Below are 27,367 nucleotides of genomic sequence, written 5' to 3'. Positions count from 1 at the left end.
GCGGGTAATATAAAAATACATTTTAATTTTCATTTGGACCTGGAAATAATGCAGTGACACAATTATTGAAAGCTACCTGTAGCAAGTAAAATTTATTCTAACAAAATATTCATGACAATGTACCCGAAAGCGATACAAAAATAAAAGAACAGAGACTAAATTCTATTTTTTTACAGAACCAATGTATTGCTTTTGGAGAATTAATGTTTAAATGGTTAATTGTAATTATTGCCAGACTAAACTTTTACAAAAATTAGAGCGTGGACTTTTATCTTCTGTACTGAATTAACTAATTCATTCATTAATAAACAAAATGTACTGACCATATCAAAGAAAGAAATAAACAAATCAACTTATAATAAAGGAGAAGGCATAGTTTTTTTTTCTTTTTGCAATGAAGAGTCGCTAGACCGGATTTTCCCCCCCCATTTAATAGCTGAGATGCTGTAAGTCGATTGTTGTGAGAGTGTCCGAGAAAAAATCAAAACTGTCGGCAGAAATGTCTACAGGGCTGTCGAGAGACTCTGGCAAACTAGGGGAAACGGCATCTGAAAGGTGCAGGCAGGAATCTGAAGAGAAAACGTTAAAATCCTGTAAAGAGGACACGTCCAGGGCCTCGGGGCTGTCATTGTGGAGGCCAGCTGTGCAGTCATGGGCCATTGTTGACAGGCAGTTCTGAACAGTGGGTGACGGGCTCTGAAAATGTTTCAGATTTTTGTCATTGCTGCTTAAAGGCGACACAGTAAAACTTTGGGAATCTCCATTGTGCACGTTCGGAGCCTGTTGTGGAGTCAGAGAATTTTGTTGAAAAGCGTAGCCCTCCCTTTCCAAGAGGGCTCCTGAGACATTGTTGAGGGCTTGCTCGAAAAGCGACTTCTCCTCCTCGCTCTGCCCGCCGTCCTCCGGGTTCCTGAGCTTCCCCTCGCCGTTGTGATTCTCTTTGCACTGGGTTTGCCTTTTGTGCTTCATTCGCCTGTTCTGAAACCACACTTTGACTTGCCTCTCAGTCAGATCTAGCAAAGCCGCTATCTCCACCCTTCTCGGTCGGCACAGATACTTGTTGAAATGAAATTCCTTCTCCAGCTCCAGGAGTTGGGTGTTGGTGTACGCGGTTCTCAGCCTGCGAGATCCCCCGCCAGCGTTGTCAGGAACCTCGGGCGAGTCTAAAACAGCACAAAAGCACAGGATTGTAAAGACTGCACTCACGAACCACTTGAGAATATACTGGATTAAAAAATACACTGCAACAAAATGGCCGCCTGAATGCAGTAAAATCTATTGTTGCTTCCCAAGGCGTGTGTGTAAAATGAGTATAAAATCCCACCACACGACTTAAACAACACACGAACCAAACAGTAAAAATACGAATAACGCATTATAAGCCTCCACCATGCTTGCCACATTTTAATGAATGCGCCAGCTGCTTAGCTGTGCAACAGTAATCTATCACTCTTCATTACTGTCAAATATCACAACTCTGGCACTGAAAGGCATGGAAGGTCAGTCAGTAAATCAAATAAATCATTTTACATTACTACATAAGTTAGTGAAAGTTTGAACAATTTTAGGAAGCACTTAAATGAAGCAGTGCAAAATCGTCTCAATGAATGCAACTTTAATAGACAAAATGCATCGAGAGACACAAGGGGAAAATACACCGAATTTCTTCTTCCCCCAGTCCACTTCGTGCGTCTTACCTTTCGGGGGAAAGCAGGCCGGTCCGGTTGCAGCGGCTGTGGACGAAGACGCCGGCAGGTGATTCTTCTTGGAGGCTTTTTTGTCTTTCATCCAGGGATATTCCGGGGGCAGAGAGGCGGCCGGCAAGGGGCTGCTGCCATTCGGACTCTGTTTGGGCCGGCTGTGGCGAGGATGGCTGCCTGGGTTTAGGCTAGGAATGGTGTGCTCAAAAGGAGGAGGAATCAGTGTCGAGTGTGAAAGCGTCGAGTTCTTGATTGATGAACTTTGAAATGTATCACCGACAGGGGGAAAAGATGTCAGACACTCAGCAAGCGACGGCTGACTATTGATAAAACCAGTCTCTCGCTCGAATTCGTAATTCATTTCCCTTCCCTCAGAGCTTTAGAAAGTTAGCTCTTATTTGTATTTTGTGGCCCAGACAAAAATCATAAAAATCGCTGCTAGTGTTTTTTCTAATTCACTGATTACAGCCGTATGGGGACCGCGCTACTATTAAACTATTGAATTCATGGAGACAAGGTTGAAATTGGACCGAATTGGTTGTCACATGATTACTTCTGCCCAATGACAATTTGGGGTTTAATCAAAAGAAGCCACTGTCTGCGTGATTGATCCAAAAAAGTCTGTAAGGAACGCCTCGTTCTGGGGTAGCACTGTTTTTATTTACACGTTTTAGTAGGTTTGTTCATTACTGCACTACACCATAAAAATGTATTTTAATCGCGGGTGTCACAGACAGCTTGTCTTCCTCTCTGCGTCCTGCTCACTCTGTGTATTGTTTCTGACTGTCAGAAAAACGCCCTATACCTCACAAATCATCCAGGCACCCACATTTGACGCCTCAAGTCATTAACAAAGTAATCCATTAATCTTGAAAGTTTTGACACCGGACCCCAACAACCTCGCCACCTAAACGTCTCACGAGGACACGTAGCATTCATTTAGGAACCTGCTTGGTTTCTTTTAAAAATTGCCTCCTTGCAAAGTGTTTTGCTGTTTCATCTGTAATGCGGTGTCTCAGTGCGTTACGTAAGAAATAAAATGCAACAAACGTATTCATGGTTGTACATGTATATATACTAGCGAATTGTTCCTATCAGCAAATACAAAAGACAGCCAATCGAACTTAATAATGAAATGAAAATCCCTTTTTTTTCGTTTGTTTGAAATAGCCCTGTCCCTTATCATACACTCGTTTGGCTTTAAATACTATTTCGCTCTTTAAGTTTTAAAAATATTGATATGTGACATTTCCTGTTTGTCTCTGTTCCGTAATAACACAACTAAGGGTGGTGTTTTATTTCGTTCTTAAACAGATAAAGTAGACTCCATAAATATTCTGACATAATTCCAGACATTAAGACTGGGGGCTCTACGAAAAACCTTTCTCTTCCTTTACAATGTGGTATACACGACAAGGCTTTTCAAAAATAAAGCATGTAAAATGCCTTTAAAGTGCTCATTAGAGCGCTCGCTAAAACAGGAAATAAATACATCGTTTTTATATTGGTTTTATCTCGTTGCTCACACATATTGAACAATGATCTGGGAGCAGAAGGTCTAATTTGTATGAAAAGGGAAAAAATAAAAAGAAGGATCTCGTTTTTCGTTTTTTGGGTTTATAGTTTAGATATTTTTTATTCTCGAACGGCGAACAGTGGTAGGCCTCTCACAGTTTATTGCTTATATTCTAAACAAAGAAGCTTGGAAGCCAGCGCGTTATCAATCTTACTCGCCAAAAGGTCTGACAGCTTCTTGCCCTGAGAACACATTTAAACCTTCTAACTCTCTCTGAGATCAAATGTAGCCAGGGAGAGAGGAAGAACACTGAGCACTTATTCGAGAAAAAGCAAAATATTGCTGGCCTTTCAGAAACCAGGAGCTTATTTAAAACGAAACACACATCTAGCCAATATATGCGCAATAATTCTGTGAAGTCGGCTGTGCATTCGGTGAGTAAAACAAAAAACAACCTTTTCTAATTTCTTTTCTTTTTTTATACGTCGGCGTTTCCCTTTGAAAAGGGCCGATGTTTTTTTAAATGCAGGCAGCTGTGTAGGATAGATGCATTTGTTGAGAAAGAGACGAATGATTCTTCAATTACATCGAGCTTTGTGCGCGGATAGAGAGTGGGTGTTGGCATTCTGCACAATCCGATTCAGTCCTACACACTCAAAGGCTTGGACTGAAATTGTGCCCCAATAACTCCCAGTGCCAGCGGGCTGCTCAGAGCACACAAACCGCCTCATGTTCACTACTTTTCCAAATGAAATTGTAAAAGAAAATTATCATTTTTTTCGAAGTAAATTTGTTTTCATATACAAGTAAACGAAGGGACAAAAGAAACACATAAGGACCAGTTGTTCTTCGAATTTCCTGCTAACCATATGTCACGGGAGGCAGAAACCTTGTTCCTCACATGCATTGAACAGCATTTCAGAGAATTCAATAAAGAAGAGATTGTAAGTATATTTCTTACATTGGATATTGTAAGATATCGTACAAGATATTGGAAATAAATCTGATACAAAAAAAAAACATTTATATTTTTGCATTGTGTTGACTCAATTTCTACTCTCTCTGTTTAAACCCATTTGAAAAAGGTCCACACATTGATGTCGGGTAGCGAGGTAGGTGTTATTGTTCGGTGGGCAAACGTATAAAGACAATGGTATGATGTACATTATAAAACAGCTTGCTGAGCCTTTTATTTTCTATTGTCAAAAGTGAGAAGCTTATATTCAAAATACATTGCATTGATAATGTTTTGCGAGTGACATGCTTTAAAGCCAACAAAACCTATAGAAAAAATCACGATAATATTTTTATATACTTTTAACAGACAGAAATTACTTTCGGCAAAATGGCGTCCGGTCAGGAGCGCGAGTAGTTACAGTTTTCAGAATAATCCCTAACAGTTCCGAGTGCACACAGGCAGGATTAAACATTGTAAACGCTCCCAAAAATACTATCCAAATATATCCTAAGTCTACATGTAGTATTTAAAATCACGATGGGGTGATTATGATTATTATATTTAATATCTATAATAATTCTCCAGTTCGCATTAATTGTCAAATAAATTAACATTATTATTATTATTATTATTATTATTATTATTATTATTATTATTATTATTATTATTATTATTATTGTTAATATTATTATATTATTGTTGTTAATATTATTATTATTATTACTTTTTTATTATTATTACTGTGGCAGTAACACAAGAACTGCACACCTAAACACTACCAAGAAATAATAGAAATAACACTAATCCCAATAAATCTATTGATTATTTAAATCGAAAATGAGTAATTTGCTGAAAATTAGCTTTTTGAAGATTTTTTAATATATAATTCCCGAAAGGATTTCTTTATCGGATGATTTGTTTAAATATATATATATCAAACGCTTCGACTGGATTTATTCCACATGCTGCTGTGTACTAATTTTAGAGGACTGTTTTTAAACTGTTGTTAATGTTATCGCAAAAGGAATCTTGTGTTACGAATTACAACCACGAAGAAACAACTCAATATGTTAACCTATTATTTCTAGGTATTAAATAAATTCTGATTTATGGTCGTCTCAGGTCCGGCCGTTTACAGCGAATTTACTTAATACTTGACGGTCTTTTTGGCAACATCTTGAACGGTAGAAGAACATGTGTTTTTGTTTTTGTGTAAAATTATTTGCAGAGGAGCCACGGGAGCTGTAAACATTTCAGCGCCAGATCGGCCTTCGCAGAGACGGAAGAGAAGGAGCTGAAGGCGACACCGAACCGCGTGTTCTAGAACAGCACAGATCATGCAAAATATATTCGGCAGCCCTTCGCTCTGTACCTACATGGCTATGTTTTGTAGATGCATAATATAAAAGTATAATTATAATATATTTGCAGTACGTTGGTATACCTTACAGGCCTTAACAGATACATGATCTTACTCGGCGTTAAAAATGCTTATCTTTATTATTGACTATTTGCATCACAGCGATGTAGATATACAACATACTTCTGCTTGTGGAAGGCGGGCTCTGTGTTGCACCTAAAAATTGGGCTTAAAAATAAAACCTGTTTTCCTAATCGGCGCCCTGGGTTTCTGACATTGGAATCATTTCGCAGCCTAAACGCGTACTGCATTCGAGCGATTACTATTGTCACTATTATTATAATTATAGCTGTTATTATTATTGTAAAATGAACTGCATGGTGAATATTAATAAAGATGCATTAAATATTTTAGATGTTTATTTATTTCTCAGAACCGGAGCAGCATGGAATGCACGCCAATAAAACAGAAAAGTACTTTCCATATCAAGCAATTAACAAGTACAAACTGTATCTAAATCAATGGTTGGTTTTCGGATCTTATTGTCTTATTGCATGATACATTTTTGTCATCATTAAAAATCAATCTGCGAGGAACTGACTTGGGCGATTGTGTCAAATATTGATCACGTGTTTTTAACTAGGCCAGAAAGAACAAAAAAAAACTATTATTTGTACCATGATTATTCTATAAATATTAGCAGGGGGATAAATAATACTTCAGACAATTAGAATACTATATTTTGCAAGAACAAATAAATAATTTTGAATGTCCATCAGAATACAAACAGCGGAGGCCCGGAGCTCTTGATGAGAAACCTCTTTTCAAGCGCTTTTGGTTCTTACGGCCCCGAGAAGTGCAACAGAATACAAACACAATTCTTCAACTGGGATAAATAAAAGAGAACAAATTCACACAGATGCAACTTAGGGAATTTGTTCGTATACCCTGTTTTGATTTAAAAAAAAATGGAAAGTAAAGAGCGGGAAATTAAAGACGATGTCTGGGGACCACGCGCGCCCCCACACAAAGTTCATGAAAGCCGATAACACTAACGAAGCTCTAGAGAAATCCAAGCAACAGGTATTGCTACTACATCACAATTGAAACTATAAATGTGGGTCGGCTACTGAAGAAAAGGCAGGGATGGGGTCGGAGGTAACACAATGACAAAGAGGTCAGAGGATATTCCGCCACAGCTAACTGGTCCGTTAGAGATGCGTCAGTTTGGGCGCTTCCTGAATTCTTCCCTGAGACGGGTGATGAGGAGTGAGATCTGTGTATGTAGGATGTGAGTCGCACGGTCCATGGTGATGGTTGCTGGCCATAGTGCTACCGCCATTGTAGTCCATGCTGCCTGACGCAGGGTGAGGGAGATGCGTTAAGCCAAAAATGGAGGGCCCGGAATTCGTCATGGGATCAATGTAGCTGCCTCCAACATACACTGGGCTCCCCTGCAGATGAGAAGTCCCGTAGCTGCCGTTGCCTTGAAGGGGGTGCGCATCATATTCAGGCGTAACCGCGGCAGTCCCAGCGTATCTCTTTTGGGGGGGCGGGCAGCTACTCAGAGTGCTGTTTAGAGGCGCCGGATATGACGTCGACAGACTATATGAATTTTGATGAGGTTTATTGTAAGCCGTGGGCGACTGGGGTTCATATGGTACACTGTTTACTAGTGAGTGCATAGAATTAAGGTATCCCCCTACCGACGAAGGGGGGACAGGACTTCGTGGAGACTGGCCTCCCGGGGAGGGCATCATTCCCTTTCCCTTCTGATCCTTTTTGTACTTCATCCTGCGGTTCTGAAACCAGATTTTAATCTGCCTTTCCGTGAGGTTCAGCAAATTGGCCATTTCCACCCTCCGCGGTCGGCAGAGGTAGCGGTTGAAGTGAAACTCCTTCTCCAGCTCCACGAGCTGCGCGCTGGTGTAGGCGGTCCGGGCGCGCTTGGACGCTGCCGATCCCGGCGGGCTCTTATCTTCGGGACAGCTCTCCACTGCGCGGAAGAGGGGAGGACAAGAGGACAAGATCAGTATCACCAAGGGGCAGATAGAGCACAGTGATGCTGCGGTGCGCGTCCGCCAGCACGGAGTACAGCGGCAAACCGGGAGCGCGACTGAGAACTACCCCCGTGTCAAAGACACAATCACAGTCAAAACACCGAGAACATCAACAATGCCTTTCCGTGTTTACCACAAAGCATATCTTGTATTCTATTAAATAACCCACAAAAAGGATACACCTTAATCTTTTGATTTGGTTCTAAGGCACTATATGGTCCAGGGAAAAGATCTCTGTATTTCTTTCCGCTAGTAAGAAAACATACCATAACATTAAATCGTTTAAGCCATTTGTTAATGAGGGTTTCATTTTAAAAAATACGCCCGTCCTCATTTTTATTTATGCCAATGTGCCTCCTGTGGCATCAGTTCTTATTTGTACACCACGGAGACATTTAGAAAGCACTAAATAGGTTTCACTGCTCCTGCGCCGTTTTCTTACCGCACTGCTTGAAGTTTAGTGATTTTCCATTTTACTGTTATTGGATATTCACGTTCATGGTGGCTCCAAAAATGTCTCTATTTGTCTTGTCGCTCCAGCACTTACTCTCCCCCACTTTGATAACGTTCATAGCTGCCTGGGTACTTTCAAGTCTTCTTCACCTATTATACAGACCTGTCTACACAGATATTTTTAGGATTTTCATTAGCCGTAGTTTTTTACAGAAATTATATTCTGAATATCACCTTCTTGTGTTATTCGATTATTAGTTTGTTTGAAATTATTTTTTTTCCATAGAAATTTATTGATGTACATTCGTTAAGATCGTGGACTTCAGTATCGTTAAGTGTAAGCATTATTCACTGGTTGAAGGCTCACCAGTGTTACACTATAAGGAGGGAGTTGTTTGACCCTCACTCATGGCATAAGAAAATAATTCTTTTTCTTAAAAGAAGTAAACATTATCTTTGCAAAGCAGTTCAATGTTAAGGTTTGTGGGGGATTTTGTTTTAACGGAAGGTACCCTATCGAGATATTGTGAGATACCTGACAAAGTTTAAAGCACCAAGGATACCACTGATTTGCTTTCAAGGAGGCTGACCATCTGAAGTAAACCACAGAGAACAGTATGTACACACACAGACAGAAGAGAAACCTCTACATTGTAAGGCATGTTGAGTACTGATGCTTATAAATCATGTTATCAGCTGTATAAGAAAAATGTAATTTGGATATGTGCCAGTGTTCCAAAAAAGACTAATCCGGGTGTCTCTTTTTACCTTAGTTCTTTGTTATTATTATTATCCGGATTAATAATAATCATCATCATCATCATCATCATCATCATCACTGAAAGTATAAATGCAGGATACAACTGTATGACTTAATGAAGTAAGTGCTCTTCATGTGTAATGTGAAGAGCTTTACATAAAAGTATTCAAAGGTTAGAAATATGTCAGTGAAAGGTCTGGGCCATATTAAATGAAAAACAGCTCTGTGCAAAGCCTCCTTAGCCCTGAATAGATAATTCTATGTAGTCTTTTAAAATGGTGCAGATATAGAGGAGGGTTTATGAAACTCCCCTGGGCACTGTTGCAATTCCTGCAAAGGCTTCATTGTATACCTCGCCACACAGGTCATTACTGCTCACTGAGTGCCATAGCCCAGGCACGTGCTTCACCAACAGGCCAGCCAGCGCAGGCGGCCGGGGCTCAGAAGGACACAGTGGGCAACAACACAGAATATTTCATCTGCAATCTCTACGTCTTACGCTTGTTTCTTCTACAGAAAACATGCTCCAGGTAAAAACTGGGGAATAAACTACATGATGCCCAGCTCTGTCAGTTTTATATTTCCGTAGGAACTGGTGTTAAGGAATGTGCTCACAGAGAAGGGTCACTGCCAGCTACAGCACCACTTGTGCCAATCGGACAGCTGAAGGCTGACGGCTTTCGAGTCCCCTCTGCTCTAGCTGATTCCACTTCCTAGCAGACTGGAAGCCCCCCGAAGGCAGCTGCACACATGGGCGATCCTTCTGGGGTCCTGTGAGGGACCCTGCTCTGACAGGAGCCGTACCTGAGCTGGCGTTGCTGCTGTTTTTCTGCTTGGAGGTCTGGCGCGACTCCTTCATCCAGGGGAAGATCTGCTTGCTGCCGGCGGCCGGCGGGGAGGGGTGTGCTGGGTTCTTGCCGGCGCTGGGCGGGCCGGAGCCCGATCCGGAGCTGCTGCTGGGGTTCTGGGGCGGGGAGGGCGGCGGTGGGGGGGCCGGGGCTGGCGTGGGGGCAGCGGCCTGCGCCTGGGGAGGCGGCTGTGGGTGGCTGTCGGGAAGACCGGGGGTCTGGCTGGCCTGGGCGGCGCTGCTCCGCATGCAGCTTTTCCCAATCTCAGGGGGCTTCTGGAGGGGGACGGAGGAGCTCGGAGACTGCAGGGAGCAAGCGGGTCGATGGTAGTCACTTTCCACATGAGAGGAGGGGGGATATTGCTGCTGATTGGCATTATAACCGAAACCATTTGCTCCTTGATATGGGTAGCCACTGTATATTGCAGAGCTGTCGTAGTAGGTCGCCTTTTGCATCTCGTTGTTTCCCAATATTTATTTCAGAAACTGACAGGGTCTTGACACCCTTGTAGAATAACATTGGCCCCCGCGGTCACGTGACTCCTCTCTGCCAATGGCCTCTCTGGGTAGACCTAGGGGGACAAGAAGCACGTGTGATGAAGGAATGGGGCAGATCCATCTTACTTTCAATAGCTGCCTGACATGAGAAGCTATAAAGGGAAATATGGGCAGCGTTTCACCAGCTATCACACTCACCTAAAGCCAAAGACACTGCACAACTATAATGAGATGCATTTAATCTACAATCATTACACCCAGATTTCTATACTGTAACAGTGATACCATGGAAAAAAAATATTAAGACAAAAACAATCTGCTGGGCTTGCAAAGATATACATCCCTGTGCCTATCTCGCCCTCACTCACCGATACAAGTAGACTTTGCAATTGTAAACTGCTCGAGAAGATGTTTGAGATTAAATATTGTAGATAATAAGTAACATCAAAATCGGGGTCATGTCATTTCACGGGTCCCTGTGATTCTCAATCTCACATTGATTCACAAAACCACTACTGTTACTATTGCCACCACCACCACCACCACTAATAATAATATTAATAATAATATTAATAATAATAATAATAATAATAATAATAATAATAATAATATGAAGACAATTATTTCATGCAAGGTTCTGGAAAACATGCTGCAATATACAGTATATTCCAAAATAACATTAATATCACTCTGAGAGCAGCATCTGGGAAAAGACTCTCTAAATGAATTGAGTTTGAATGGCTCGGGTCTATTAAATAATCGCGCTGTCTTCATAATGCATGGCGTATCTATTTTATAATGCGTGAGAGCTAGAGGTGATAGCGTAGCGCCGAGGACTCGAGTCACTCCTACGGAAGAGGCGTCCAGTGCCGCATACATGAAAATAACAATCAGATTCTACATCTGTGCACGTGTAGAACGAAGATGGATTGAACACCTAAAGGACCCGTTCATCTCCATGACCACGTCTTGAACTTTTCTCCCAGCCTAGCAATAATGGCTTCTGTCTGCAGGGCTGCTGTGACTTGATGTATGGGGGTCAGTGGCCGGCACTGGGAGAGGCAGAGCGCGGCTCCAGGAGCTCCGCTGTTAGAAGGAATGGGCCTTGTTAACTCACGGTGTTTACTGAGCAAACCCGCGAGCAAGCCGTTTATTTAAACCTGCGCTTCTCTTAGCAGGCTTGTACGTTAAATCGGCCCATAAAATACTGACTTTTAAAATGTCAATGTTGTGTTTAGTGTCGGAGACTAAAAAAAAAAGTTGATAAATATTTATGGTATACCTTTCGTTGTTTTGCTCCAACAAATCTTACATATCTCGTGTTTATTGTGAGATTAAATAGCGTGTTTCACATTAAAGACTAGAAACGAAATCAATATTGAGGGACAATAGCGGTCACCATAAAAGTCATGATAATAACCTTTTAAATGACATCACAGAAGATCATAAAAACTTTATCCCAAAGCTATTCTCTGAAATTAATTTTATTCGCAGCTATGAAAACTCACATAGGTCAGATGACATCGATTACACATACTAACTGATCAACTTTTAACACTGTTTCCACTTTCGACGTGAATAGCCATAAATCGTTTAACTGTCACTGAAGCAATAGAGACTAAAATAAAAATGTAAATTAGCACTAGACATTGTTCGAGACACCTTAAACACTTTCCTACAACACTTTTCTAGCTGTATCACTAGAGTAGAAGAAGCATCTAATCCGTTCATTGCAGGATGTCAGTACAGATTATTAGCAATAAATAGTTTACAGCATGCTCTTTTTTAACCTCAAAAACGTGGACACCCTGTTAGGACTCTTTACATTGTCGGTTGTAAATGTACAATATTTAACCCTACTGTTAAATGAGTGGAAGGTGAAATAAAATAAAATTCAGCACTAGCATTCCAGTCTTTAAATGCATTTAGAAACAATGTGAAAAAATTCAACAATAACAACAAACAACAATAATAATAATAAAAATAGTGGTGATGCTGTTGAGGAGAAGAAACTACTTTCCGACAATGAGTCTAATAACTTTTTTAAAAAGCATAACGACACATTACCCCTTGAGCAATAAAACACATTGAGATAAGGAGGCAAATACAATTTGTTTCTGCTTTCTTTTCAGTTTTTTTAAATCGCAATAAAATTCACCATGCAATGCTCGATTATTATTATTATTATTATTATTATTATTATTATTATTATTATTATTATTATTATTATTATTATGTAGCCAACGAATATCATGGGAATGTACACGGGAACAGCCCCGACAACCACAGTATTAAAAGGAGCCGTGCCCAATTTCAAAACAACACAATAACGCGAGAATCTTCGCCTCCGTTTTAATGAAACACAGAAACAGCTCAGAAATAGCAAAGCACTGCGGCTCAAGCCCAGCGCGTATCGGCGTCTCCGCTTGAAAGGAAGCTCGAGATGGTGAACTCTTCTTGAACCGAGATTTAAGTCGTACGGTCATAAATCACTAGGACATAAACTCCGCCATTTACAACTGATAGCCTATTTCTGGCCTGCTTACCTTAGCCTCTGACGACAAATGCAGAACACAACATAATATTTTCTCATTCAGCGACAAAATCGATAGAATGGGAGTCCAGGAAAAGTTTGGCGAAGGGCAGCAACAGATAGCGCGTGCACTTGCGGGAGTCATGGACAAAAGAGGAAGACAAGATGGTAGCAGGAGCTCTGCTAAAGGCACGAAACCAATCCCTTTCTCGATCTGGATCGGCAAGCCCGGGACTGTGGCAGCGCACCCTGGTCATGAAGATAAGCGCTATCAGCCCACACGGCTGCACTCATCAAACGCTAGAGAAAAGGCTGTTTCGTGTGAATATTAAATGTAGCAGCGGCTGTTTTAAAGTCTGGCTCACTCCAGAAGTATCGTGCAGACACTATGTGAACTCCCCCGAAACACAGCGTCACTGTAGACAAGAAAAATTATGCAAATGAACCATACTTTAGACACAAGACGCTGAAGTGTCGGAACCCACTCCTGCCTATAAAAGATGAAGAAGTTACCTTGCCCACAAGTGAGGAAATGCCTTAAAATCATTCCGATATTATTTTTCTTGATCGTATTATGACGTTTGCCAACAACTTTCACTCAAAACGAAACCCCACAACCCAGACCAAAAAAAAAAAGTTATGTTTTACGCGCAACTGTATTTAATGTAAATGAATGCTCCGTTGTTTCTGACCCTTAGGAGAAGATGTTTGTGAAATATAAATTAGGGAGAATAAGAAAGATTTTGTAACACTTCGTTTAGAAAATATATTTGAAAATGCCTGCATAGAACAGAAATACAAAAAACAGCCCAGTGTTCCCACGACGGAGGTGCGAACTCTGACGAGGGAGAAGTTACACCTCCAAACGAAAACAGAAGAAGAGATACAGAAAAGGATATGAGCGGGTCTCTTCTGCATACCAATGCTTTTTTGTCATTTGTGGCTACGTAAGATTTATGACTTCATGCATCAAGGCAGTAAACAAGTGTAGAACAGGAACTCGCAGCGCCTTGCTCCTTACACATTTATCGCCACAAAAAAAGTGGAGAAAGACGGACGGCGTAGGTGTGGAGAAGCTGACAAAAATTCTTCCGTGTGCAATTTAGCAACCCGATGAATGTAGCTTTTGAAGAGAGACCTCCTGGACAATAATTAACTGCCTTGCCTTTCAAAGTGCTGATTCGGATTTCTTTTTTAGCCCGTGTTAAATACCGGGTTAAATGTCACAAAACGAAACCTGGGCAGATGCAGATGGGCTTTTCGGAGGAGCCGTCTTTATTTCAGTTAAAAGCGAGAGGCCGAAGAGGATCTGATCAAAGACGCGAGAAGCAACAGCCCGACCGTGAGGCGCTAAAGATCTTATTGGCAAGTCTGCACAAAGCGGTGCCGGGCTGGACGCAGACCTTGTTCTTTCAGGCACCGGTTGTTCATTTAAAAAAATGGAAGCGGCACTGAAGTGACTGCGGCTTTCTCCAAAGGTGATGTGCGGGTGTTTCTTTTCGAAGTGTGATTTCTCTCCGTATGCTTTGTAGCGGCAAACTCCACCACAAAGAAAAAACTAGAAAGACCACCAAATGATCACAATATTGTTTATATCCTACTGCGTGGAAAAATAATACAATCTTGTCAAATTCCATTAGGATTATTGTGAACTAAATATAACTAAATATTATTAATTATATGTACAGTATTATTCAAGTGCATTTGTGTAATGTTAAACAATAGACGCGATGTGATCGCTTACCGAATTGTGATTCAGTCTCTCTGTGGGGCCGTGGGTCGCAGGGTCTATTTCGTGTGGAACCTGTACACAAACGTAAATCTGCAAAGTAGCAGGATAAATCAGTGAGATTAATATTGTTCAGTCTGCGTGCTAAACAATAAAAACGGAAAATAAATATTTCAAACATCAGTTTATCTTGATTTGGGATAACTGATATGATATATTATTGCCTGTAAACGAATTTTTGTAAGCTACATATATTATATGTGGAAATTAACAATTAAAAATGTATTGTATTAATGTTGATTTAAAGTAAAGACGTAATTTCTTTAACTTGGAAATTTCATTTATTATGATAAAGAGAAGAAATAAATATATAATCTCCCGCGAACGATTATTTGGTATTGTCAAGCAATTTCTATGCGTTTTTCTTTCATTATATGAATTAGTTCTCGGCTGAAACACTTAAAACCACAGAACAATTTCATTGCTCAAAGATTTTTTTGGTTTGAAATGTGTTTCAGTTCCACAGAGCTAGATAGTTCACATGCGCTACAGATAAAAAAATAACCAGCAGCCAAACAAAAGAACAGCCGAGCCCACCGTTCGTCCTCTTGGCTGGCTGGATTCACAAGAAAAGCTTTAAGGAACATCGTCAACCACATTAACGGCAAACCGAAATTATTCTATTGTATACCAACAACGGCAATAATAAAAACAGCAGCGGCTCTGAAAGTTTATGCAGTAACATTTAATTTGGATGGAGAAGCAGTGAAACTGTCGTTAAGGCAGCTTGCCCAGAAGCGGCTGTCCCGGACCTTAAGAGACATAAATCACGTCTCGGCACCCTGACCTTTGTAGAACTGAACACAGCCCTGGATACGATTTTAGACAGCAGTCATATTCTCAACACCATGGAAAGATTTTTAAAGCAAAACATAAGGAGTATATATATAGGCAAGCAGTTCAATGCAAGCTAAAGGCATTACTGCATTATTATTGAAGGCAGTACTCTATTATTATTATCATTACCAGAGGTCACAAATCCAATGTAGCTTTAAGACTAAGATCAAAAACTATCCCCTGAAAATCTTTTAAAGTGAACCTTTCAAAATAGCTCACTTTTGAAAAACAAGTCATTGCCGAAGGAGTACAACCGAGACAGCAGCATTTTGGTTTACCCGTTTATACAATTGAGGTGGGGTAAGAAAATCATTCAAAAAATATTTTAAAACCTAATCCACAATGGTGCGTTTTTTCCTTTCAGGTTAAATAACGAATTTATTTTTATTTTACAAAATCTTCCGCAAATTTTCTAAGAGGAAGAACTCGATTGGCCGACCGCATTGGATTTATGGTGTGATAAAGAAATAACAATCTATTATTTTTATTCGACCGGAACAATGCAGTTCCCATAAGGTCAGAGTACTGCCTCAAACTACACCGTATCGCAGCTGCAACTGTGTACAAACCCCACTGTAAACAGCTGAAATAAAATCCTCAGCGTTTTGCTTCAAATCATTCGTGTATATCAGACATATATAAGCATCCTCACACAATTGCGCTGATTACATATACATAAACTGTGGCTAAGGCTGTTTCTGCCATTTTTTTACTGAACCCCTAAGCCTTTCCAACTGACCTTTGCCTTGAGCAGCAATAACTCACCACAGTAATGAACAATCAACGGAAATACCTCAAAATAAAATCCATCCTCCTAAAGCAGGGCTCCTTCTCTCTCCGCTCCGAAAAAAAACATCCATCCGCGAGAGCAGAAAACGAAGTCCATAAAAGAGCCCTTTTGGTGAAAAGTATATAAAGCTCTGACTCTTTACAGAAAGTGGGGGACGATTATCACAGTCGAATCCAGCCCGGGTCTCCGCGGAAAATGCCACAATAATGCGCTGTATTATGCACTCACGTGGTGCTACGTCAACTTAAATCCTTTTATTTGAATTTGTGAATCATTAAAGGAACTATTCTTTGCCGCTTAATCTTTTACTTTAAAAAGTTAAACCACAGCATTGCATTGAAATTAATAGAAAACAAGAGATGAGCCTGCATGTTTCGTCTGATTGCTTTCCTAACTTAAATAACCCGTGCTAAGGTAAGTTAAATGAGAAACAGCCTGCGAATCTGCACTACGCTAGCCGCTTTTTGACCGACTGTTTTGTGAAACGTATGGACGGGAATAAGGTACCTCTCTCTGCATATCGCACACCAGCGATGTTTATTTTTTATCCTCTGTATTTGAATGTGTGGACATTGCTGTAGGAAACCCCTAATGGGTAGGTAGCTTGATTATCACTCAGCACTATAGTCGCCTCTTTGTAGGGCTATTGTGCTAGGCGTGCTCAACACCCACACAGACACCAAGGCAGTCAAATAAAATAAAATGACTTATAATTACCTGACAAAACGCAAAATGGGCTCCTCAATGGCTAGCTGATTTTTGTCGTTGTAACATAGTGTGAAGAATGGGGTTGCCTTAAATGTAGTAAATCAGAGGACTTTTCCCCTCTGTCTGTAGGGACCCTCCTGCTCAACCTGCTCTTACGCATTTCCTACCATCAGCTGAGTGATGCTGGAAATTATAGGTTTCTAATGAGAAGGCTCAGCTCCAGCGCGTGGAAGAGGCTACAGGGACAACCGCAGAACGGAGGGACATTTTGACGAAGTTCAAAATAGGACATTACGATTATTTTTTTAAAAAAAAGATTGTTTTGTGAACTAAAAGACGTCTCTGGTGGACGTATCCACAAAAAATAAAATATTAATTTCTGAAATATAACTATTCCAAGTTGTATCGCTTGCTTTAAATCAGTTGTATTCTTATTCTTCTTATTATTATTTTAGTAGGAGTAGTTGCAGTGGTAGTAGTGTTGGTGTATAAAAAGTACATTGCAGTCACGCAAGGCTCCAGTGTGAGTCTAGTAACATGTCGGTTTCAGCTCCAATGAATCAGTGTACAGATTGTGCAGTCTCTTTAAAAGGACAGTCAGCTTGCAGTGCTAATCCTTCCCTTTACAAGTTTGCAGCTCTGTTCAGTCATCATGGTGTAGGGGGCTTTGAGTGGTGTTAGTTCCCGGCACACAGAGCGGGCGAACAGGGTTTACTAAGACAATAAATCATCAGCGCAGGACACCGGCCCCTTCATACCGACACCCTCATGTTCAACAGCCATTGTCCTGTCGAAGTAGAAGAAGTTACACAAGTCCAAACTTTTTGTCTTATCGAGCCCGTTTTAGTCATTTGATTTGATTTTTCAGCTCACTGTCTCGGCGCCCAATCTCCGGAAAGTGAAGCAGAGTTTTTTTAGACTGTATACTAACATGTACATAATTCATTTTTAACAAGGGCTGGTCTTTAAACTCATGGAAGATCAACACCTCCGCACAGCGAAGACTCTGGCGCCCAAGATCATCTCCTGTCCGGATCAGCCAGGCGTTCGCTCTCAGAATCCTTTGGAATATTTGGTGATTTCCTGAATGTTTTCTATGTCTCTCGGCTACTCAGAAGGATTCGTTCTTATTTCTGATGCTGCTGTGTGAAGATATGGAAGGCACTGGAGCTGTGAGGAGGATCTGGAGAATGTCTTGAACCTTCAACAGTCACAACAATCGTGGACGGATAGCAGACATGTGCTCCCACTGGGGTGAAAGTTTTTTCTGAGCCTGAGGATTTCACTGGTCCCTGAATAAGAGGCGGTTTGAGCTTGGGTCTGTTAGGAAAGAGGCGATAGCAGAGTGAAAAAAGGAGCCGATAGGAAATAGAGAATTGTGGGGGAAGAATATATATATATATTTCTTTGTTGTGTTGTGATCTGCTGTTTTGTCTCTGTCCCCCGTGACTCGAATCGCTGCTATTTTCAATGGTGCTCCTCCAGACGTGTGGGTGGTGTACAACACTAAGTGCCTATATTGTACCATCTGTGGATCTTTGCCAAATGGTAATACATATCTCCACACAATGCTGACATGTATTGCTATAACATAAAAGCTAAGGTTACCGGATTCACTCAGTTTCTAACAAGGCTGTTTCAGATGCGTTAACGTCAAGGGTTCAGAAGGGAATTAACTTTCGTTTTTTTATTTTATTTTACCGGTGAGCTGCCGGTTTGAAAGCCAGACCTGAGTGGATTTTATTTTTAAAAGACATTTTTTTTAGTGGAGGATCGGCGCGAACTCAGTATCAATCACATCATAGTCTTTGAAGCGTAAAACACAATTTAAAGAATGAATGAAAATTCAGAGGAGCATAAGGACAGATGACAAGAAAGGTATAGGGGTGTTGGAATGATTTCGTACCAATGTGGTTACAAGTCTACAAGCAAGAGAATAACAGGAGATCACGGCTGCCATCCTGCTATTAGAAACTATAATTAGCGGGTTCAAACATTGAATATCAGAAACTGACTTCTTGCGATTGCTCACACTGTCAACCAGTTCCTTATAACACTCGAACTCACAATTCTAATGGTTTAGACTACAAGAACCTCATCTCCAACAACTGCATTTTCAATGTGCGGATGCCTTCGGCACCAAAACACGATTATTGAACTTTGAAAAACGAAATGCCATTATTTTACACGTAAATCTTACTCATCTAAAGGCAGACTGCTTTTCGCCCGTTGCAAAACACCACTTCCTAATTATTCTGATTGGTACATTGATTAAGATTAAATCATGAAAACTTCCGTTGTGTTTATAATATCCTGAAACGAATAGTTTTTAAAGCAAAATGGAAATGCGGCAAATTAAAAACAAACTCTGGAACACAACACATCCCCATAGGCGATAGCTTGCTCAAGATCCATTAAAGACAGGAAACACGAGGAAGCCCGTCTGAGGCCTTTCTTCATATTCTCATACACAAAGACAAGAGCAGTGTAAATCAGAGCACTTTCAGTGCGTCCGATTAGTACAATTTTCCCGTCCGCGTTTCCTCGGCTTTATGATAAGTGAAACCAAGTCAGTTCAGTTTCAGTAAAATCTAAAGTAGTTTATTTACAGAAAACCACAAAGATGAACAATGACCTTAGCCGAAAACTGTAAATCTTTAACACATGGAAGAAGTGTCCCCTTTCTTATTCAGTGCTTTAAGTCCCAGAGGCATGGAGACTCTCTTCTGTGAGCCTTCACAAATCAATTGGAAATTCGAGAAATTGCATGAGTCCACATTTGACTCGTTTAAGCGTCAGTCAGAAATTGTTCGTTATATTTTATCTCATTTTGTCACACGCGTGTAATAAAAAGACATTTAAAGAGTATCAACGAGCAAAACACACTTCTGAAGGAAGCAACGTGAATTTAAAAATGTATTGTAAAATAGTTTTTGTTCAAAAGAGATAAGAGATAAGTCTTAAAATCAGAAACAAAAACACGATGTTTTATTTTTTAACGCAATATGGCTTCTTAAACAATGGGATACTTTTAAGTTAACAACGTGCATTATTTTTAGTTTTACGTTAATATAAAACGCGTCGTTCTTTTTCATAGGGATCGCGTAGCTGTTTACATATTTGAGTGTTAAGCCGTACAGAAATGCCTCGATATACTTTCGACTGAGCACCAGTCAGGTGTCATTGGGTACTAACCGCTCTAATCAGAAGTTCTTTGGAAGAAAAAGAATCGTTTCGTCGATAAACTGACTTCTTTATTTGAATATAATGTTTTGTTTTTCAATATTTCCATTCTATCTAAACGGATTGTCATTGGCTTGTTTTAAGAAGAAGACATTACAGTTTTACAGTTTTGGTCATTTACAAGGCGGAAATCAAAGTAGCTTTTTCTTAGCCATTTTACTGAACATTCCGTGTGTATTTGTGTTTCTGTTCATTAAAGGGAATGCCACAAAAATTACATATTCTCCACTTGTCCGTGTTTGTTTTAGTCATTAATTTGACTATATCTTTTGCTTCTCATCGTTGTTTGCAAATTTCATTTCCCGATTAGTACTGTGAGATGGACTAACTGTAAGATTTCCATGTAAGGCTCAATTCTGAACTGCTTTCATAGATCACACCTTCGATAAAATAAACGGTAAATACTGTTTATACATTAGCTGTGACTTTGTGGGACATATATATTCTGGAGCCCTGTACAATTAAAATTCTGACTTTCTTTCAGAAGTCAGAGAAGAACAGCATCGATAACATTCATAACGTCAAAACTTTAAAAATGCCTTATAAAACAATCAGAATTACTTCCCCGTCCAAGTGCTTTCCTCTATTGCTGTTGTACAGAAGACTATGAAAAGTAACAACTATATTTAACAAATCCTTTTTTATATCCTAAAAACATTTGTGCCCATTAGAATGTCATGGTACAAACTGACTTTGTTCTGGACCCACTTACGTAACCTGTACCCGTGTCTTAAAAGGCAGGTCTGTTTTCTCAATTCGAAGTGCTGTAACTGCATTGCCTCAGTGTTGGTTCGGCGCCCGGGAAAGCGAATGATTTATGAACCTGAAGAAACGGAACAAAGCGGTACCTCTCCTGCACGGTACCCAGGCATGCACACTGTGAACTAGAACGCCATCATCTGTGTTTGTATTTGTTGTAATCAATCATAAAAATCTAGGAATATCGCTGACACACGAAAGATTGACAAAACACATCGGCATGCCAGTGATTTAAATCTCATTCTATTAGCAGGCGTTATTCATCAGGGGAATGACAGGTAAGGAAATAAATAATAAAACACAGCCTGATTTAATTTTATTTTTTAAAAAATGATGCATACTCACACTACGACATACTAGTCCCAAATTCGTCTCCGGATGGTGAGATAAAAAAAAAAACCTAAATAGTTTCTTGTTTTGAGAATGAGAAAGTTGATATTCACTTCACAGAGGACCACATCAAGTGCGAATACTGGCGACTTCATATCTATTTCTGACCAGCTGCATTAATTATTTAATGAGTCACGTGAACAAGAAAGATTAAAATTTCAACACCTACACAAGGGGGCTACTGCTGACCCTTGCCTATGGCTCGGTGCAGTTTTCTTCCCTTCTTTTCAAATCTGACATTATGAGTTCAGTTAATTCACGGATTAAACTGCTGGTTTTATAAAAATTACTGCCCTGACCCTGAGTCGTTTCCAAATCTTTTGTCTCTATTTGACTGCTGTTCCACTGCGGTCCTTAAACATGCATGTCTAAAAAACACGTCTCCAGGAAGATTTTCTAATATGACATCACTCCGTTACCATTTATTCGATTATTGCTTTCGAAGTCGCCAGAAAATCGAAGAATTGATCTACAATACATAATACATAAAGAGTATCCGCTTATCTGCAGCTAAGAAAGAGACAGCAACATGTGACAACTGTCTAATGTGATGATGAAGATGATGATGTTAATGATGTTGATGATATTATAATAATACACGCTGATAGTAAACTCGATTATTAGATTGTCATGCTATTATTTCATTTCCAATTTATGGCACTACGAAATTGTGACGTCCTTGTGTGAACTCCAGGTTGTTAGATTTATCACAAGTTGAATGGCGCACAACAAATGCCAACTTCCCACATGGCAAAGAAACTAAACCCCTTTCTCAATTACAAAAGGAATGGCACCGCGGTACCGGAGTTGTAGCGCAGTAGTTTCCACCGTCGAGCCCGTTAACATTTTAATCAGCGCAATAAAGAGCCTTGGATCTAGAAAGAACAATTAGCATTGATAATGCCTCAGCTGTCTTGCCTTGCTTTAAGGGAGGAGTATACTATTTCACATTTACAACGTCAAGAAGCAATTCTAAATGAAATCTTATGATTGTTAAAATGATCTATCATGATTGAGTTGTATTTAATATAGTTTGGGAGGAATGGATAGTTGCCGTTGTGCTAGTGTGTCGGACACACACACACAGAGGTCAGGGTTCAGTCCACAGAGTTGGAAGTAGATAATTGGGTAGAATATGCGTCCTTTTGGTGAACCCGTTGATTGTTCAGTTTTGGCCAACAAAGCCAGCGCTCTGAACTGAGGCGACTGTATATCAGTCCGGAATTTTATACACTCTTAGCTCCGTAAGTTTACAGGTAGATCTGAATTGAACCATGTACCCAGACAATAATAGCGTTAGTTATCAAATATTGTATAAAAATGTCAACCGATGCAATGGTCAGATCTAAAATCACTTTACACGATTCGAAGGAATTTCAAAACAAAGGCCCAAATTTCATCTGACTTTTTAATATGTACTAAACCTAACGAAATATGGTTTTGTACAGAAAACACTCTGCTAGCCTGCTGACCAAAGCTATCTTCCTGAGATTTGTTTCTTGAATTCCGTTCACACGAACGCTTTTCAGTGCTCCCGCAGAAACACAAAAGAAGTCCTAACTGAATAACTTGATTAATGGTTCTTGGTTAAAATATATTGGAATCTTTAAGGACTTCATCGTTTTTAGTAAATTAAAAGTAACGGAACTAAAATCTATCTGTAACTATATTCTATACAATTAACTGGCAATGCCGTTTGTGTTTTGCATTAACTCGGATTAAAACCTACATCTCACATGTTTGATTCTATCCCTGCAGAAAACTCTTAACAGTTCTATCGTTAAATTTACATCTGCACTGACTCTTTAGTAAATTATTCAAGCTGGTGCCACCAGAAAATAAAAAAAACACCATTTTACTAAGTGACTGAGAGCCTTTTCTCCAGGAATGCTTCATTGACTGCCATTAGTAAATTAATATAAAATAAAATAAGTAATGATGTCTTTTATGTTTAGCGAACCTTAATTGTTTTTTTACCATTTCACAACATACTAAGCATTTTTCACTCTGATTTAAATAATTAATCTGAATTTTGACTATTTTATTTCTTGAAAAAGCTAAATCTAAATCGTTTTAATTTCGTTGGTTACTTTCGCCGAATTTCGTGCAAAATGTGTAGGGCTCTATAGTAAAATGTTTTGTGCTTTGGAATGATATTATTTTTTGTCTTGTCTGCATGGTTGTAAATTATTGAATATCGAAGAAGAATCCGGTGTTAGTAAAGTCAACATCCCTGTAGTGCTCTATCGTTGCAGCACAATCTAATACAGGAAAATAATTTAAGTAAAATCGAGTGATGTGTAAAACGAATCCCAACACGTAAGTTTATAACGTTATATAATGTGTCTTAAATGTTGGTAAAATAACTTTCAGAATAATTATCCGTACTTATAGAAAACGGTAGTTAAACATGTATTTTAGTTATTCAGGACAACACTGTTAAACGCTGTGTTTTTCCGCATTTTGAAAGTGACTAGGTGTCAAATTTATAAGTTTTTAACGACTTTATTCCTGCTCTCCTGAAGAAAGACGTTTGTTCGTGATGCAATCACACGGATTAAATTCCACACCAAAGTCATGTAACTTCACATCAGGAATTACCCCCTCTTCGGAAGCTGCATGGTTATGTTTGTTTCTGACGATTTACATGGTTTTGTGTGTAGATTCGTGAGACAGGTACAGAAAATCGAGAGTAAATCTATGTTAAATAACCGTCACTGTGAACTAAATGTTTCACGTGTTGTGAAAGCAAACAGTTACAAGCCATCGCAGGTAATAAATAATCATCGACATGAGGTTTTATTTGAAGTTTCGTCTGAAATAGTCCCTTTCAATATCAATACGACATTTAATGCCATTCCGTTTTAGACTACACTACAGACAGATATCCACAGCTAACACCAGATTTCCACAAGCACACACGGCCTGGCTTACACACTACACACACCCAACGGTTCAGAAAAGGGGATCAAACACGACTTCTATTACACAGATATTTGGGGATATGTTGCAACTTCATGTACAGAGCTCAGAGGCTAAAGCATATTAACTCTTGTATGTGTGGCAGTGCACAGTGGATTCGTGCCCAGAGCACAGAGCCCAGGATTAACCTTCAATAACAGCATCTAATAATCTTTACAGCTGCAGAACACGACCTTAGCAAAGTCCTTGTGACAAAAAGGTGATACAGACACTGACTGTGTGAATCGAAACAAGATACACGTCCGTTAACAGCCCGTCTGTGAGAAGAGGAGGAGAGGCTGGAGTGAGAGGAATGGTCCGTCACTGAAGAATGACTTTGGTTTTCTCGAGTTTTGGTCCACAAGTTCAACGAGGTCGCAGAGTATTTTTTGTGTCTATAGACCCAGACCCGAGGCCGTGGGCACCGAGCTCAGTGGCTCCTGGGTCTGGCTGGGCGTCCTTGATTGCTGGCTTGCAGGTGACGGGTTGGTAGCGCGCGTTTTAGTGTTGGGCAGTTTGTGATCTTTCTTCCACTTCATCCTCCTGTTCTGAAACCATATCTTGACCTGGCGTTCAGACAGGCACAGCGTGTGTGCTATCTCGACTCGTCGACGCCTGGTTAGGTAGCGATTGAAATGAAACTCCTTCTCCAGCTCCAGGACCTGTTGTCGGGTGTAGGCAGTCCGAGACCTCTTCCCCTCTCCTCCATTAAAACTGCTCGTTACTAAATACAAGGAAAGCAGCGTTATCGTCAAATTCAAGGGAAAACGGTAATGCAAGAGGCAACACAGCAGGAATATAGTGCATTGGCTGAAGTCCAGCAGAAAGTGAGAGTCTGGGTTAGAAGGCAGGCAAAGACACATGGTTCAGGGACGGTACATGGCAATAGAATTTATGAGGGGCTTTAATTACTGACCTAGCAGTTTGGCGCTCGTAAATTTCCTGAAAGGGGCCGCGGTTTCAAAGGGGTTTTACACTTTCGAGGAGGTGACTGACTGAGAGTGGTCTCGTTTTAAGGCTGTGGCATAACTTACCGGTGTTAACATGCACTTTCCTCATCCAGGGGTACACCACCGGCTCGGCTTCCTTCTGCACGGCCGCCGCTCTCTCGTTCCCGCGGCAGGCTGTGGCGAGGGCTGGTCTCTCACAGCCCTGGTTACGGCTCGGAGCCTGGTTCCGAAGGGCTGGCTGGGGCTGAGCGCGACTTTGCTGGGGGGCGTCTTCCGGTCCATTGGTATGGATACTGTTGTAGCCGTAGCTCTGCTCCCTGTAGTTGGACCGCTGGTAGAGAGCCTCGTGACGAGGGAATCCAGGATCTCTCGGCCGCTCATAATACTCGGGAGAGGGGGTGGGCATATAGCTGTTTTGAGAGAATTCTTCGCAGGAAGGGAAAGCAGGCTCGATATAGTTGGAGTTTATCAAATACGAGCTCATGGTCATTAATTTGAGCAGGGAAAAAATACTATTTTTCTCGCGTTGTCGTTTTTCTGATCTCCACAGAACCCTCCTACTCCCTGTCAAATGTACAAAGTTGCGTGATCACGTGAAGGGAAGGACCAATGGCAGAGTCTCTGGTGGGCACCGCGCACGCAGACGCCAATGGCAGGTCAGACATGGGCACAGCGACACCGGTCACGCCGTCAACAGTTCTGCTGCCTAATGACATTACAGCTGAACGGCAAAACACAAATATATTGAACACGTTTACCAAAACACTGCTTTTTTGGAGATAATTATTTCTCATTTTCTCCTCCTCCTCTTCATTATTATTATTATTATTATTATTATTATTATTATTATTATTATTATTATTATTATTATTATTATTATTATAGCTTCTAACTGTGGAAGCCAAAGTGCATGAAAAAATATTTGCAAACGACAACATTTCTCCTTGGAAAGAGATTTTTCGGATCTATAGAACAAGGTTAATGGTTACTAAAGCGACGTTACAAAACCAATTTCTCAAAGAGTATAATTCAACTGACATGGCACATCTGCGTAGATTATATTCGTTATGATTAAACGAGAGAAATACATAAGAAAGTTTTAATTTAGTGTAAGTAAAAATAACAACTACGGCGATCCCGCTCTCGCCCATATTTAATGAGAATTCACCCTTCCCTTGCAGAAACCCGTCCTCTAACTGGGGTGGAGCATAGTCAAGATTTGTGACTCTCTGAGATAAGATCTATTGCTTTACTTTTAGATGTTTAAACGTTCTGAGTATGTGTGTTATGACTATTCTACGTATCTGTTCATACATTATTCTTCTTTATTTTAACATCTTTGATTGTTAAATTATGACAACGATTAAGATAAAAAAATATAAATGCCTTTCTTCTAATGATTATATTGTATTCTTTTTTAATCCATGAAATTATTGTTTTATAAAGTTAACTATTAAGGCCCATGCGAAACACCACAAAACAGGAAAACGCAATCTTCAGAAATGTCACGGAATTACTTCATTCTTGCGTCTGAGAATTAATGGAAATAAAGGAACAAAATACGCGCATCGCTGTAAAATGAAATCGATAACAGCAGAAGCTGATCGCTTACACAGCTGCCGGTTCCCACACATGGCGAGTTGCTGCTGTATTTGTAACAGCGGGGTTTGTGAAGGACAGTCTCGTTGTTTCGATGGATTCTCCTCTGCGTTATGCACATTATTTTAAAAAACAGAGAGACAAACTGCATGAAAACGGATGAAACAAGAAATATACTGTATTGGATTTCAATTACTCTGTATTGTGGATGTCAGAGGAAATGTAATATATATTATTTCCCTGTCTGCATCCGGTACTGGACTGCCGGAGCATTCTTTCACAACCCAGGGTACTGCAGGAGTTCACACTCCTGGGTCACAGTGCTTCGCTCCGGTAACCCCCAAAACCTCAACTGCTCTCTACGATATTGAAAAGGAGAAATATTTAAAAGAAAAGCGAAAAGACGATTTATCTGACGCTGCTGCATAAAAAAAAATATAGTTATTTTAATGCCCTATTCTAACGTGTTTTACAAATTTAGCAGATACCGATGAAAATAGCCTTTAGGTGAGTAGATTACAACCTAATCGAATATTGTTGTGCTATTTGTTACTGAGATGGTAGAACATCTGCACTGTTATCGATATGCCTGTGAAACAATGAATTTTCTCCACGTAAGATTGTTTTCAACCTCAAAACGCTGTAAGAATAATTCA

General features: G+C 40.2%; 3 protein-coding genes and 2 long non-coding RNA genes across 11 annotated transcripts in view; 2 read left to right on the top strand and 3 right to left on the bottom strand.

Moving 5' to 3' along the window:
• Positions 1-62: 62 nt before the first annotated feature.
• On the bottom strand, positions 63-2,985 carry hoxa2b (homeobox A2b). Its single transcript, XM_088600319.1, has 2 exons — positions 1,698-2,985; positions 63-1,163 (listed from the first exon to the last, which is right to left on the bottom strand). Exons 1-2 carry the CDS (start codon positions 2,059-2,061, stop codon positions 430-432), a joined length of 1,098 nt encoding a protein of 365 aa, XP_088456445.1. The 5' UTR covers positions 2,062-2,985; the 3' UTR covers positions 63-429.
• Positions 2,986-4,027: 1,042 nt separating this feature from the next.
• On the top strand, positions 4,028-5,944 carry LOC148650788 (uncharacterized). Its single transcript, XR_015925544.1, has 2 exons — positions 4,028-4,160; positions 4,302-5,944. It is a non-coding gene; the product is annotated as an uncharacterized LOC148650788 (long non-coding RNA).
• hoxa3a (homeobox A3a) overlaps positions 5,941-27,367 on the bottom strand; it is a 36,515-nt gene continuing 15,088 nt past the window's right edge. Inside the window, exons 1-4 of one of the 7 annotated variants that reach the window (XM_088600314.1) lie at positions 16,819-17,771; positions 14,430-14,507; positions 9,612-10,226; positions 5,941-7,530 (exon numbers count right to left, since the gene is read on the bottom strand). In XM_088600314.1, coding sequence (XP_088456440.1) covers positions 6,746-7,530; positions 9,612-10,110 — 1,284 coding nt within the window. In that variant the 5' untranslated portion in view covers positions 10,111-10,226; positions 14,430-14,507; positions 16,819-17,771 and the 3' untranslated portion in view covers positions 5,941-6,745. Of the gene's footprint in view, positions 7,531-9,611; positions 10,227-12,698; positions 13,052-14,429; positions 14,508-16,076; positions 16,524-16,818; positions 17,772-27,367 lie in introns of those variants that run through there. The other 6 variants (XM_088600317.1, XM_088600316.1, XM_088600312.1 and 3 more) reach the window with 6 other exon arrangements.
• On the top strand, positions 14,028-20,269 carry LOC148650787 (uncharacterized). Its single transcript, XR_015925545.1, has 2 exons — positions 14,028-14,163; positions 17,766-20,269. It is a non-coding gene; the product is annotated as an uncharacterized LOC148650787 (long non-coding RNA).
• On the bottom strand, positions 23,970-25,869 carry hoxa4a (homeobox A4a). The gene is made up of 2 exons (XM_088600322.1): positions 25,197-25,869; positions 23,970-24,886 (listed from the first exon to the last, which is right to left on the bottom strand). The coding sequence occupies exons 1-2, from the start codon at positions 25,600-25,602 to the stop codon at positions 24,558-24,560; spliced, it is 735 nt and encodes a 244-aa protein (XP_088456448.1). The 5' UTR covers positions 25,603-25,869; the 3' UTR covers positions 23,970-24,557.

This window comes from Lepisosteus platostomus, chromosome 12 (genome assembly GCF_059453375.1).
Source record: "Lepisosteus platostomus isolate fLepPlt1 chromosome 12, fLepPlt1.hap1, whole genome shotgun sequence".
NCBI lineage: Eukaryota > Metazoa > Chordata > Actinopteri > Semionotiformes > Lepisosteidae > Lepisosteus > Lepisosteus platostomus.
Note: the sequence above shows the minus strand (reverse complement) of the source record. Positions and strands in the feature narration are given on the sequence as shown.

What these genes read in the sequence shown, in the direction of transcription:
- hoxa2b (XM_088600319.1), bottom strand. Translation starts at nt 2,061, where the DNA reads ATGAATTACGAATTCGAGCGAGAGACTGGTTTTATCAATAGTCAGCCG. An exon ending in GGCCTGCTTTCCCCCGAAAG is followed by an intron (nt 1,164 to 1,697) that starts GTAAGACGCACG and finishes GTGCTGTTTTAG; the next exon opens with ACTCGCCCGAGGTTCCTGAC.
- hoxa4a (XM_088600322.1), bottom strand. Translation starts at nt 25,602, where the DNA reads ATGACCATGAGCTCGTATTTGATAAACTCCAACTATATCGAGCCTGCT. An exon ending in GAAAGTGCATGTTAACACCG is followed by an intron (nt 24,887 to 25,196) that starts GTAAGTTATGCC and finishes CCTTGTATTTAG; the next exon opens with TAACGAGCAGTTTTAATGGA.